Source organism: Dromaius novaehollandiae, chromosome 2 (assembly GCF_036370855.1).
Source record: "Dromaius novaehollandiae isolate bDroNov1 chromosome 2, bDroNov1.hap1, whole genome shotgun sequence".
Lineage (NCBI taxonomy): Eukaryota > Metazoa > Chordata > Aves > Casuariiformes > Dromaiidae > Dromaius > Dromaius novaehollandiae.
The window spans coordinates 136,030,594-136,045,863 of NC_088099.1; the positions used below are offsets into that span (position 1 = coordinate 136,030,594).

The 15,270-nt window shown below is 35.0% G+C and overlaps 1 protein-coding gene across 1 annotated transcript in view; it reads left to right on the top strand.

Moving 5' to 3' along the window:
• The window catches only part of TCEA1 (transcription elongation factor A1), a 48,564-nt gene that overhangs the window by 23,871 nt on the left and 9,423 nt on the right, over positions 1–15,270 (top strand). Inside the window, exons 9-11 of the mRNA XM_064507542.1 lie at positions 1,326–1,388; positions 6,850–6,955; positions 14,800–14,887. Of these exons, the coding sequence (XP_064363612.1) occupies positions 1,326–1,388; positions 6,850–6,955; positions 14,800–14,887 (257 nt within the window). The remainder of the gene's footprint in view (positions 1–1,325; positions 1,389–6,849; positions 6,956–14,799; positions 14,888–15,270) is intronic.

A 15,270-nucleotide genomic window follows, 5' to 3' on the forward strand; every position in this document is an offset into this window, starting at 1 on the left:
GTTTCTCAACCTCTATGAATTAAAAAAGGGGGGAGGTAGTGGGCTTAGCCTGGCTAGAGTGGCCTTTTACATGCGAGGTCCATTACCTTCCTGCTGTTCTTAGGTCACAGGTTTGGAACCACATTCACTTGAAACACATCTTAACCTTTAGGAAGTTGCCCTGATCTGCTAACTCATGTCTGCAGTAAGAAGTGGAAGGTTCAGAGACTTTTTTGCTTGTTTGTAAATGAATGTGAAACCTCTTGCTGACGTTTATGAATTTTTTTTTTAAATAAGGCCAGCATCTCAGAGGGAATGGGTAATGAGTGTTTAAATGAATTATTACAGTAGCTGTAGTTTGTTACTGATGATTAACCTAACAGTACAATCTCTGAAATTAATTTTGTATCTAGAAAACTACCACTTATGTAGCTCTAGTTTGTACTTTCCTTGTTGTTTTAGCAGGGGAAAAGGGAAAAAAGGGAGGAGATCCCACAACAGCTGAGTAATAAACAAGCAAATCAACTCAAATGTTACAGCACTTTAGCATGGGCTCTGGCTTCCAGACTGGAGCAGGTTGATGCTTGGTCAGTCTGATATGAGCCAAGAAGTGCTGTCTGTCTGCACTAATCTATGTAGATTAATCTATGTATTTCATTGAATATATTGTATTTCATTGAATATATTGAATGTAAAGATAAGAATGGAGGAGAATAAGAATTGAAAGCACATCTTGCTCAGCCTTTTCACTTTGGTGTTTACTGGTAGACACACTTAAAAAGTTTTCTTTTTCCATGGGGGGAGCTATAATTGTTTCTAGTAAAATAGTGTAACCTGAACACCATTTTTAAACCAATATACTTTTATGGCTTTAGTACACCACCATAAATACAGTTAAGAATGTTATTTGTAAAGAGCTGGATTATTGATGGACATAGAGCTTCTCATCTCCAGGGTCTTGTCCTAATACTGGTGATGTCATTCAGAAATGAAAATTGCTATTGTCTGGTTTGTTTTTGATGCTGTTGAGTGAAATATGTCTGAGGCCATTTTCTACAGGAAGTGAATTAATTAGATAGTGTCCCCCCACCCAGAAAGCACTAACTGGTATTTGTATTGCATAGGATAAAACTTCTCTTGTCTTTGAATGAATACTTTGAACTCTGAGTTTGTCTGTTAATGGTCAGAGTGTGAGAAACAACACTTCTTGTCCTAAAATTGTTTTGTTGAAAAATTGGGAGCTGATAGTTTAATCTGGGAACTTTAAGGAAGTGTATGTTATTGAAATTATGTTTGAAGTACCTGATTGCTAGTAAACTTGACTCATTTTTTTTTTCTTTTTGCAGGCTGGAGCACTTGATTTATTAAAAGAGCTTAAGAATATTCCCATGACCCTTGAGTTGTTACAGGTATGATTTTATATTGCTGGTATGTTTTAATAATTAACTCTATAATGATGAGAGTGAAGCCAGCAAGCTTGCATTGTTATCAAATCAGCATTATTATTGAGTAGCTAATCTTATTTCGCCTCAATTTATGGCACTTGTAGGTGTTTTCTTCCAGTAGCAAACTCTTAAAGTTGATCTTTCTGTTTAAGTTGAAAAGTGGTTAATTTTGTCATGGACAAAAGGAAAGGGCTACTTGGAAACTTGCCTTACAGATAATCTTAGGTTCTTACTAACACAAATGTGACATGTTTCCCTTTCCCTTTGAGTAGAATCATCTGATGATAGCTGATACCTCCTTTTCTTACGTAGTCAGTTCTGTTTCTGGACTGAAAGTGAGGAGAGCCATAGTTCATACGTGCTCCATCTGTTTGAAGACTGGAGAGTATTCAGGCAGGCTGTACTTCACCATTTCCTTTTTCATCCACCTAACCCTGAGTAGTGTTAATCTTACAGCAATTGTACAGGCAACTTTACCCCTCTTACTCCCCTGTGCAGGAGGTGATGGTGTGGTACAATCTTGTGTAAACTTTCTCACTTGCATGCACACACTCTCTCATTTTACCAATGCCTGTGTCTCTGGCATAGCACATTCCTGTTACAAGTTCTTTGAGAGGGCGAAAAAAAAAAGTCATAGGACTTTATTTACATGTCAAGTTTCAGTGTTTGTCATGTAATTCTGTGGGGTTTTTTTTGTCCAAAATAACGGAATGTTAACTATTTCAGTGAAAATTAGCAAAGACAAGTGAAGACTTACTTCTCTGCCGTCAATATGTACTGTCATTTTACTGTAAGATCTGATTTGCTGTGGTAGCCATTTGAATTGAAAGAGCTTGAAAAATAACTTTTTGCTAAGTGACAACTATTGGTCACAGATACAGAATTAACTAGAAAGTTCAAATCTCAAGTGTCAGTAACAATGTCAGTCTTGACATGCATTCTGTATATTTTAGTACAACATTTGGTGATATGTTTACCAAGGAAAACAAGGATTTGAGAGTTTCACCATCATGCATGAAGAAGCATGGCTGATGCAATGCTGTATCAGTCTCCTCCTTCCTAAAAGCCTATGTTAACCTAATTCCTTTGAGTTTCTTTATGCATAACTTAGTAATAAGTATTTGCATAATAGTTTTTTTTTTTTACCTTTCAAATGAAAAAAATCTCTGTGAATGGTCCAGAAATGCTTTATAAACTATAAATGTGTAAATGCTGCTATGCAAATCTCACATGCTTAGTGTCGTGAATGAGACTAGAAGGCATAATTCTACATCAAACAGCAGGACATTCTTTACTCATGTAAGTTCTTAAGTCTTTATGGTGCAAGTAGATAACTCATTCCTTTTTAGCTGCATATGAAAATCTTTCTTAGTAGCGTTATCAGCAGAGGAGGACTCTTCATCTTGATAAATACAAACAAACCCAACTGCCTGCCTTTTGGGGCACTTCTGTGATCCTGACAACTTATAAACAGTTGCATACTAATTCTGTCTCTTCTTCTATCCTGTCTGAAAGAAGCCTATTTTTTTTCTACCTATATCACAGATAACCTGTTTTTAAAGTGGATTCATATTTCCAATAAAAGATTGTTTTGATCTGTACGCTGGGGGAGGTCACCATGTGAGTTTTTAGAGAAGGTTTCTCAGTGGTTACAATGGGTCTAAATGGACCAGGTATTTAGTCCAGTTTTGCTCAATAGATTGACTGCAGCTTTGGTTAGGAGAGATGTATCTGCTGCTATATCCAAAACATTTTTCCTCTTGAACAGGGGAATGTTGTAACACTGATACTATAATTTACATTTAGCAGCATATTTAGACTCAAATTTACAATATTTTTGTTGAGAGATTTATAAATATGCAGAGTTAACTGTAAGTTTTCTGTGTTAGTCTCCGAAATTTGTTTAAACAATGGAGGGCTCAGCAGGAGTTTAAATGGGGAGTGATCATACAAATTGCTGTGGCAGCCAATCATTAGTGTGGTAATCTCAAGGAGGATGCTGATGAGAAAGTGGGAGGACTAATTTCTCTTCAGAGATTGAAATATCTGTCCTTGGACTGATGAAACTCAGGACATCCCTGAAAAGCATACTTCCAGACCCATTTTTAAGTAATTTTGGAAACCGGCTGCATCAAAAATCTCTCTGCACTCTCTCATGTGATGGATTCATTATTACTGTGTAATAAGACAACTAACAACTTGTCCTGTGACAGGACTCTCACTTCAGTCTGCGCTGGGGAAATCCTCTGAACAATTTACAAGGGCTTGAAATAGGTGCACGTTATCAGTCTGGACTTAGCTTATGTGTATGTCTCATGTCTGTCTTGCCTCATCTTTGTCACAGAAAGATGAAGTGGTTACAGACAATAATACTACTTTGTCATATCCAACTGAAGTTATATGTAAGCAAGCTGATCCTTGCTCAACTATGCAGGGACCTGATAGCCATTGTAGCATGTGATTATTTGGTGGTCAGAATTGCAAATCAGTTTAGCAGCTGCACAGTACTAAAGGCATTGTTTCTGTAGTGCGAATTCTGGGTAGTGCACAGATGAACAGTGAGACAAGCAGTCTTTCTTTTAACTGACAGATTTTACTGGGTACATGTACAAGTATGCAGAACTAAGCAGTGATGTAGTCTTTGTTGATGATTTTTTGCCAGTTCATCAGTTGGCAGCCTGGGAGACTTGGGAACCTGGAGATAGCTTCAGGGTTTCATTTGGTTCTTATTTGTTTCAAGCGGTCACAAATTCTCTGTCCTGATGCTTTCTTAAAATTTTAAAGTTTATAACACCTCTGCTTGCTTCAGTGGTTGCTTTCGCTCCCCAGCCATGTTCCTTTCTTTATGTCCCTTGGTGTCGTTTAGAGGGTCTTAATGAGAAGAGTGGCTGCCACTGTAGGATTTGTTTTGGGTTCAATCATAGGTTACTTATGCTGTGCACATGCCAACTAAAGGCTGCTTGGACTACACCTTGAATGTTTTGTGGAGAAAGCAGTTGTTTTATGTGAGTCTTTGAGTCTCTTGCTCTTAAACAGGAAATGCGAAATGCTTCAGAACTTGAAGTGGAGTAAAGTGATCTGTTCAAATGCATTTCAGATGTATTTTTGACATGCTGAGGAGGGTGTCTTTTTTCATATACCTACACATTCATAAACTGGCACAGAGATAAAATAATTCCAAAGGTTAAATTGGACTAGGCAAAGATATCGGAGTTCTATTTTCCACTTAAAATAGTTCTTACAACAGCAGTTCTGTTGGCTAGAAGAGTTGGTAAATTTCAAATGCTGACAGCTGATCTGCACAATAATTTTGAGAATATAACAATATTTTGTGATTACTTGTGTCAGTGTGCAGGCAAACACATGGGTAAATCATTCCTTCCTGTCTTTGTAGGTGAGACCAGGTCAAGTGCTCTAAATTAAAGCAAACAAATGAGCTATGTTTACATACTACTTTAAGAAAGCCAAGAGCTTAGACAGTTACCATAATCCTTTTCTCTTGTGCGATCAGAGGAAGAAATTAATTTGTTTAATTAGCATTTTGAGTTGTACCTATTTAGAAGAGTTTGTATGTTGATGTCTTCCCCTTACTCTGATGAGAGTAGGTAATGACTAATTATCAGCAGTTCTTTTTTAGAGACACATTATTTATTCAAATATGGAGAGTAGTTGATGGAGTTCCAAAATATGTTAAACTTCATTGTCAGAACAAAATGTCCAGAGCGTGTATTTGACATGTCAAAAGAGAGCAGTACTGACTAACGATTGAGGCCTTTTTGCAACCAGTTGTTGCATCACACAGGCATATCGTGAAAGGAATATGCAGGCAAATGTAAAGGAAGAAATGCAAAATGTTAGCCTGTATATGGAGTTCTTGGAGAGAGATTCTGCATATTCACACTCCATACTTGCCTTTGGCTTTTACTTAGAACCTTACTTACTGTGCAGGGGCTGAGGAGATGCTAGAAGGAATTGTACCACTGGCTCTCCATACTCACTTTCAGTAGCCTGTCTTCAGTGCTCAGCCACAGAAGGGGAAAAGTGAAAGGGAGTACAAGAGCTGCTGCATCTAGTTGGTGCTTTCTGTTAATGTGAATGTGCAGAGTCCATCCTGAAAAACTTTAGTTACAGGTGAGTAGCCATACATTTTCTTTAGTCTATAATACATGTTAAGGACTGATGCTGAGACCTGAGGTTATTTGATGGGTCTCCTTTGCTGAAACAACTGCCAAATATTTTAATAACATCTCCAGTCATTTAGCATGTCTGCGGTGCCCAATAAAGTGCCGTGTGTGGGTTGCGAGGAGCAGTTTACAGAAACAAATTTCAATTTTTAGTATAACCCAAAGATTTGAGTTGCCCTTTAAAGAAGGGACAATTTATGACAAACCACTGCAGAAGTAAATAGAATAAAATACATTTTTTGAGTCCTGCAAATAGTAAATGCAACAAAAACAAGCATCTTAAAAATGATCTAAAAAATAGTCATCAAAGATGTCAAATAAAAACTTGTTTGTGTTGGTAAATGCATTTCTTTTTCCTTACCCAAACTAAAGATGTGTAAATGTTGTAAATGTGTAAATGTTCATGTTATGTTGACACATTAGTCAGAAGTCTGTTAAACTAAAACTTTTGCTGCTAAATTTGTGTCCTCATCTTCTAAGCCTTAAAAGGAGTGGATTGTAAATCAATGTCTCTTTCACTCTGTAGGTGGCAGTAGTGCCAAAGTTTTAAAGCCTGTCACTAACATGGCCTCTTCAAATGGGTAGGCTATTCTTACTGTTTATATCTAAAAGCAGAAACCTCTGCGTTTAAGATTTAAAGATGCTAACTATTGCCAGAATTATTAGGAACATAATACATGGTCACTCCCAACCGATATTATAGCTTCTTTCACAGCCAGGAAGTGGCAACTCTAAGAACACTGAAGTGAATGAAGCAGTTAGCAAGCTTCTTCTCAAACCAGAACATGAATACAATCATTTTTCCATAGGAGATTAAGGTTTTCGGTCAGAATCTTAACTAAAATGTTGTATAAGACTTTTTACATTATTAGATGTGTTGATTGTCATAATTATTTTCTATTTAGGTAAGTAGCTCTGTAGTTTTTTGGTTTTAGTGGGTTTTTTTTTGGAAATGATTTAGGAGCAAAATCTTTTGATTGACTCCCCCTAACCTCCTGCTCCCTTGCCAAAAAAAAAAAAAAAATCTGTTAAGGGGACAAGTCTTAGTATTGCTGTATTTCTTTGCAAAACGTGCAAGTTGATAAAATAACTTATGGAAAGGCTTGTAGCCTTTCATCTTGATATTCTTAAAAATATACATTTTTTAAAATGCTATTGTCAAAATACAACTTTATGTGTGTGTTGCTGTTAAATTATCTACATGTCACCATTTATGGTATATATTTTTATTTCTATTGCAGTCTACCAGAATTGGAATGTCAGTGAATGCAATACGGAAGCAAAGCACAGATGAAGAAGTTACATCTTTAGCAAAGTCTCTTATCAAGTCTTGGAAGAAGCTGTTAGGTATGACAGCACAAACTTTTTTTTTTTTTTTTTAACTGCGCTTGCATGTTTTGACTATATGCAGTCTCAAATCCTTGCCTCTGCCTTTCTGTAAATTTATCTGTGCTCCTGTTGTAGTATTGAAACTTTCTGCACTGAAGTAATTTTTTTCCTCTTTGGCTACCACCAATGCATTTCTGTGAAGTGTATTTGGAGACAAAGTCAATGTACTTTAATTGGGACTGAGAAGCAGTAGAAAACTAGCTTCTGTGGCATGACTCATTTCTGAAGTCTGATTGCCTGCTGTTGAGCTAGTGTGACTGTACTGCAGTGCTAAAAGCTAATGAATCTGTTCTTGACTTTATTTCCTTTGTTAAATGTAATATGCATTCTGAAGAGTTTATGCAGAACCTTATATAGAAACATGGAGGCTTTGAAGATTGGTTATAAAATGATTTGTGAAGGGGAAAAAGCAGAGCAAAAAGTTGGCTTTAAAAATCTCTTATAACTTACAGACAATGACTATTTCTCTGAGTAGATCTATACTTTCTAAAATTTTCATAGTACTAACTCACTATTTAAAATTATGTGTTTAATTTCCCACATAAGCAATAAATGCAGCTAAGGAATCCTTTCTGTTAACATGTTTTTATTCAAGGGTATTTTGGAGAACTTGATTTAATGCAGTTGAAAACACTCAAAGCTTAAAAACTGTCTTTCAGATATTTTTGTTGACTCATTGTAGTATACTCTGTCTTCTTTGTATCACATTTCAAATAAATTAAGATTTAGGAAGCTTAAAGTTCTAGAACAGAAAATAGTTTGTATTAATTTCTACAGATTTCAATATTTGACATTTTGTCTAGAAAAATATGCTAAGTATCAGGAAGTGTTAAAATCTCCTGCCATTTGAAGTCAGCCTCAGTTTATCAGTTCTGAAGTATTTTATCAAATACTTTGCTACTCTTTTGTAAATGGTGTAGAAATGACTTTATCCATTTGGCAGTATATATCTGGACAAAAAATGGACAAATTGTGACTACTTCCATATTATGCTTTTCTACAGTTTTTTTAATTCTAATAAGAAGCAACAACCCTTATACCAGAGATATTTCTTCACCTAACTTTAGAAAGTTAGGTAATACTAACTAGGTTAGTATTAGTAATTAAAGTTAGGTAATACTAGATATGCTGGTAAAACATTTTTAAAATCATGATACTGACTTTTATTATTAAATTAAAGGTGTATTTTACAAGCAATCCGATCAAAAGTCACTGGTAAATGTAATAAATCACATTTTTTATGTTTAAATTTCAACTTAAAAGTTGAAGTCAAATATATATCTGGTGGATAAAAGTGATAAGATGTAACTGCAGAAGTAGACACTTTGTTATTCACTTGTAGTACTTTAAATACTTAGAAAAGCAGCAGCTGTGTGACCTAGTTAAGTAGATTCATATATCTTCTTACACTTCATTTAAGTAGTAAATATATAATGAATTAAAAAAAAGCCCTATCAAAGTTTTTTTTAAAGTTCATATTTTTGATACTTCAATTTAATTTAGGCAATAACGTGGAGGAAATATTCTGTTTTTTCCACAGAATACTGAGCTTTTGGTAATAATTCTAGATAATGCTTTTGTTTGAGCTAACCCTTCTGTAATCATTGAGCAAAGGAGTTGCTATTGATTTGTTGAGATAGTAGAAATAGTCTTCTTTTTTTTTTTTTTTTTTAACTCAGTATCTTAAGTCAAACTTGTCTTAGTATATCGATACCTATAGCTGACTGTTCTTTAACTGTTCAGACTGTTTAACTGAAACATACAGAGAATTATTCTCCTTGTGTTAGGACCAAAAGGTATTCTTGCTGTAAAAGACTAGAATAAGATTGTGGTGTCTGATGATCGCAATAGGTCAATCTAAGTGTAGGCTGCTGCTGAAAAGGGGTGGTCCTGACATTGTTGCTCCATCTTGTGCTAAAACTGGTGATCATGTGGATATTCAGTAAGTTGGAGCAGGGAACTGACCAGATGAAAGCTAAGAATTGTGGTTTTCTTCTAGACTGGATTTCAACTGTATCAATTCCTTGATCTAACTTGTTTTGCCATCACTGTGTCCAGCACAGGGGTTGTGGCAGTAACATTCAGACAGGGAAAGGTGGAACTTCCCCTTTTAATGGCTTGCTACATTCAGATTGTCTTAGGACAATTGTTGGACTCTACATTAAGCTTGCTTGCATCAAGTGGTGCCAAACATGTGAGGAACTGCAGAATAATTAGCAAATATTTGAAAACAATTGGAACTTGAAAATTCTTCTTGATCATAATGTACACTTTCTACTAAAGTGTAGTAGGACAAATGTTTCACCTCTTGTTTCACTGCTGTATACTTATTAATTCATTAGGACTTAAAATCTCATAACTCTCAGGAAGATAGGGCATCTAGGCTGTGTGAAATATGGGTGGGAATCTTACAAAGTACTCTTATTCTGTTTTGTCATTAGTTTTGACTTTCTCAGAAGAATACGAAATACCATATGTTGAGCTGCTTGAGAAATCAGTTTCGATTATGCTGTTTATAGTGCATGTAAAATGGTATGGATCAAAGATGGCAACCGAAGCGGACAGCTGTTAATCGTTCCAAGCATTGTACTCAGAGATCTGAAGTCTTTGTGAGTTATTTTTATAAATGACATTTTAAATTTAGGAAAGAATCTTTTTACTGTTCAGGCTGCATGTAATGTCTAAGTTGAATGCTTTTGGAACTTGTATTTTAAAAATGCATGGGAAACATGAGAAGAAATCAAGCAAAGGTCTGAATCACCAGAGCATAAGAGATGTTTATGGCTTGATTCGAACCATACCAGGTTATGAATGGTTTTCAGTGAGGTCAGAAGCTGACTAGCAGGTGGCTTGCGAGTATTGGCTGGTGAGGCACCAAGCGAGCTACAGTGCAAGATCAGGTTTTCAGATGTTATTATGAAAGCATTAAACCACATGGGCCAATTGATCACAATTTAGATAAGGAAGCAAATTCTGCTGTCAGAATAAAATACTGTTCAGTCATAACACGGGATTTGCAAATAGTGACTGTTTTGCCAAATAAGCGAGAGTATATAGAATATGCTGTGGAGATGATAAATATGTGCATATTCATTTAGGTTATAAGGTGTGTTTCTTTGTATTCAACTTAAAAGATTTTCTTTAAGGAATTTAATATTCTTCATGACAAGTAAATGCTTACTGAACTCTAAGAGTACACACTGAAAAAGAATGTCCAGACCTTTAGCTAAGTAAACTTAACTCCAGGAAGTTTATGTACTGGACTGGAAATGCAGTGACTGGACAATAAACTGGCGTTAAGTATGTGTGTGATCATGTGTTGCCAGTAATGAAAACTAAAAATGGAACTGAGAGCACTTTGAAATGCCTATTTCATAAAAATGCATGTCTTTGAGTAATTTTGTTTTAAGAAAGAATGCTTCAGTGCTTAAAGTTGTTAAGAGAAGATAACGCCAGCCAGACTATACAGAAGTGTATTACTCAAATGAATTTGTGCATACTATCTTTTGTTATTTTGAACCTGGTTTTGATTCTACTGGAGCAAACTGGTACAGTCTAGGACTATCTTACAGGTATGTTACTGTTGTCATTCAGTCAAATTGTTCAAGGACATGAAATAACCTTCTGGCTTTGCTTTTTTTTTTTTTTAAAAAAAGAAGTAATTGGAGAAACAAGTTCCTGAATTACAGTCTAATAGTGTTTAAGAATATTGTTTACTATTGATAGTAATTGTGTGAGTCTCTATGAGATATCAGGTAGAATCAAGAACTTGACTCTGCAAAAATAGTTTTAGAACATCTGTTAACTTCCATATTAAGCATGATCTCTGAAAATTTTCTGTCAGGTTTATATTTGGAATTACTCAGAGTACAGTTAGTAGAGCTGTAATTTGTCAGGATCATCAGTGGAGAGGTAGTAGTACGTGACTACATCCTATTATATAGGAGATAAAATGTGTGGCAAGTTCATGTGTCATGCTCTTTTGTCACTTACTATAAAATTTTTTTTTAAAAGGCAAACAGTGCCTCATTTTCTTGGTTATTTACAGAATTAAGATACTGCTCCTGCCTATGCTACTACTAGGAAGAAGCTTTTCTGATTTTACCTTCATATCTTACTGTATCTTGCAGAAGAATTGGTGACAAATCTACCTGCTTATGCATCTCAAGGTTATTGTTGCTCAGAGTCTGGAAAATGGGGCCAAAAGCATTATTAAAGACGAGAATCACTGTTAAATCATTGACTATGCCATCTGTTACCTGTTCTCAGATTTCTTTCTCTTAACTTATTTAAACTGAATACTCAGGAAACTTTCCAAGTTTTGGTGGTGATATCTGATTTAATAACATATGACAACCTACAAAATGAAATTTTCATGTACTTCCAGGGAATATCAACCTTTCACTAGCTTCTCAGAAAAACTCTTAGTATTTTTTAAATTTCTTAAATTTAAGGTTAAATTTATAAATTAATGACTTTGAATTAGTTTATTCTATTTTTTTTCCTTTTACTAGAGTACTTTTACTTGAGTTCACTAGATGTAGATTTTTCTAGTTACAATTATATAGTGAAACTACTAATGGCTTCTAACGTTCACATTAGTGATGTTGTCTCTGGCCATACATTATTACATTAAAAAGTTTTTTTGGATGACAAAGAACACTGTCATGTCATGTTTGACCCTGGAGAGATTATTTCATTGGAAAAGCTTGAAATGTCTTTCCAATTAATTGCAAGTCACAGATGTGAACTGTGATGCAGTAGTGAGAATTTTGATAGTCTTATTCCAATGGATGGTAGTCAGCAATTTATGTTACTAGCTTGTTCTTCATATTTTAAAGAAGAGGCATTAATATAACTCAGCTTAAAAAAAAAAACTTAAAAAAAATTTTTATGGCCAACTGATGCTGTGAAAATTAAACCTGTCAAGTTACATTTTTCATTCCTAAAACTGACTACAATTTCAATTTGCGTGGAAAAAAAAAGAAAAGTTTTAATAGTTGTATAAACTTTAAGAAATAATCATGCCTCTTTAAAGGATCTTATTATAATTTAAATTATCTAAATATTTATATGCTCCTATAGATTTTTCCGATGTGAATCACTTTTGAGCTGTGAACTTTTAAATACCTTTCACCAAAAGGCCATTTTTCATCTTAATTTGTTAGAATTTCTGTGGTTGTCTTTAGTTCCCATCAGCTGTCATTTGCTGGTGACTTAGAACCTGCCCTTTGAATGCAAAAATAAATAAATAAATAAAAATTAATTTGTGGAGTCTAATTTCTCAGGAGTATGTATTTTTTTTTTTAATACTTTCTCCAGAGGGTGGTTGACATGGGATCTAGCAGGCTTAATTGCCTGCTGTTCCTTCTTCGATACAATATTTAATAAAATAAGAAATACTTATTGGCGTATGAGTTTAAGAGAAAATACTGCTTGACAATAGATTGCTTGTCCTCATTCACCATTATGGGGCATAAATTGGAAAATACTGACTTAAACGCTTAGTATCTGATTGCTGGAAATATTTTCCTAATGTTACAACTGTATGCTCAGATTTCTGAAACTGGATTAAATAAAAATATCTGTAATTCTTCTCAAGTGATTAATGAAATTGCAGTTTGGAAGACATTTGCTCAAGATGGTCCAGTTGTGGCAGCTGCTTGACCTTGGTTTGAGAAATACTTGCATCGACTGGGCCACAGGTGTAGAAATAGCTGTACTTTTACCTCCTACTGCTTACTCCTGTTGCGTGTGTACCCCTGCCCTCCATAAGTGGAAGAAGCAGTTGCAGTGTCAGCTTTTGCTGAACTGTTCACAGCTGCCTGCCTTCTCTGAGGAAACGGTAGTGGGCTGAATGGAAACATTTGGTAAACTGTAACTGTGAAAGAAAAGATATGGAGGCTCATGAGCTGAAGCAGAGGTCTGCTCTAATGTAGCTATGCCATTTTCTAGAACCTGAGCTATACTCCAAGATAGCTAGTGATCTATCCGTTTGTCTCAAAATTTCAGACAAAAATAATCAAGTACTTGAAAATGATGAGGGTAAATGAGATTACATACATATATATATATAATATTTCTTAAACTATCTATCATGTGTGCATTGCCATAGAGAGTATTCATGTGAATATGCATGTTAAAACTGGGATTTGTTTTCTGTCCGAGTAATACATCCTTTAGATCTTGTAGCAGAGAACTTCTGTGACCATTCAGTTTATAGCATTGTTTTCTTATTTTTCTTTTATTAACAATTATTGATATCTTTATTAGGATTTATAAATATTATCTGTATGTTATTAAAGAGTATCGATCCAAATGCATCATTTGCTGTGTTTAGTTGTGGGGTTTTTTTTGGTTTTGTTTTTAATGGAGGAATCTATCAAGTATTACACACAGTGGGGTAGGAAATCACTAAACTATAAGTTTTTGAAGGCTGGAGGAATATTCTGGAGAAGTATCCTTGTGTGCTCACCTGGTTCCTATACTGTTTGTAAGACATCTATTTTTGAGAAAAACATCTGGAGACAAAATACTAGATGAGTTCTTGGTCTGATCCAGTACAGCTCTATGGTCTCCATTCACAGTGATGATTTTTTAACAGAGACTTGAGATTTGTATAACTCCTGACTTCTGTCCTTTTCAGTTTATCATATCATTTCTGTGTAGATTTTAATGCAAGTTGTGCATATTAAAAATAAGCCAATGCAATAATTTTCTATTGTGTAGAACAAAAATTTAAAACTAGATGCTTGAATAACGGATCTGACTTTGAGAGGGTGGGGGATAGGGTCCTTCTGAAAATCAGGATAGTTTTAGATGCTTAAACAAGGATTTAGGTACCTAATTTAGGACATCTTCGTTTCAAAAACTTGAGCCTAATCAGATTTTCCTATTTTGCTTGATCTAGTTTTAGTACTCTTTCAAGTTTGTAATAGACATTTATGCTGATAATACAGTCTACAGGATTGGAAGAGAAGATAGTGTAATGGCAGATTTATGAGGGATTAGAGAAAGAGGAATTCACAAAATCTAACTTCAGATGGCTGAGGCCAATCTTGCTAGGCTTTCTCCATAGGCAGTGAAGAGAGTCATCCTTTCTAGAAAGCAAGTCAAAACAGGAGCTTGGTTTAGTCCTTCTGAATTCCTCTTCACAATAGGAGGGCACCTCTCTTTTTCTCACTAGACTGAAGTTAAACGTTGTGAATGCCCTTTTTAATGACTGACTTCTTTATTCTCTCTGATGTTGTAAAATCATCATTAAACATATTCTGTGTGGGGAAGACAAAGTCTTTTAAAACATTAAGGTAACAGTCGTAGAAGTTACTTAGTGCATGTCTGGAGAACTCTTCAAAAGTATATGTACTTGATTTTTTTTTTGAGTGTTTAAGTAGAAATCCTGTGAATATAATTAAAAAGAATGATATGCATTTAGTGGGAACTTATGTTTATTACATGGAAGATAAACTTTGGAGACTTGACACAATAGTCTAAGAAGCTATCCTCTCCACAGCAGAGTTGGCAAAGGGAAAGTGTAGAAGTCTGTGTTTTCATCATGTCTTTTCTGGCAGTTTAAGCAGGTGCTGGACTTGACATGAAGCATCTGAAGTGTGGGCATACATTTCATTTTGCTGAGTTGGGATGGGAAGGGAGAGTCTACTTTCCAAAAGGAAGTCAAAGCAGAGTGGAAGCTGATACCATTTTTAACTGGCTCAGAAAAAAATCGTCAAAGATATTCTACCACTGCTTTAGATCAGTTACTGTTTCTGTGTAAAAGGAGTTTCTGATGCTTTTATTTCCAGATGGACCTTCAACTGATAAAGATTCTGAAGAAAAGAAAAAGGAGCCTGCCTCTTCCTCACAAAGCAGTCCTGAAGCAAGAGAAGAAAGGTATGTTATTCGTGAAGCTACATAATCTCACTTAGATATAAATTAATATTAACCTGAGAAGTCAACTAGTGTATACATGTACTTAAATTTTTGTCCAAATTGGTCATACTAGAGACAGCTTCCACATTCTTCTGTTAAATGCATGCTGTTGTATAAGAAATGTTTTGTTGTCAGCGAAGTAAATGATGCTGCTGCTAACATTAAAATAAATAAATAAATAAATAAATAAATAAATAAATAAAAAGCCACAGGTCAAAATATGACCAGAGTAGTTCAGGGTATTTGTTCTGCCTTATCTGTCAAGTATTTCTTTTCTCTCTCAATACTACTGCAGAGCTCTTGGAACTGTGAAACAACTTCTAATTGCATTTTTTTGGTAGAAT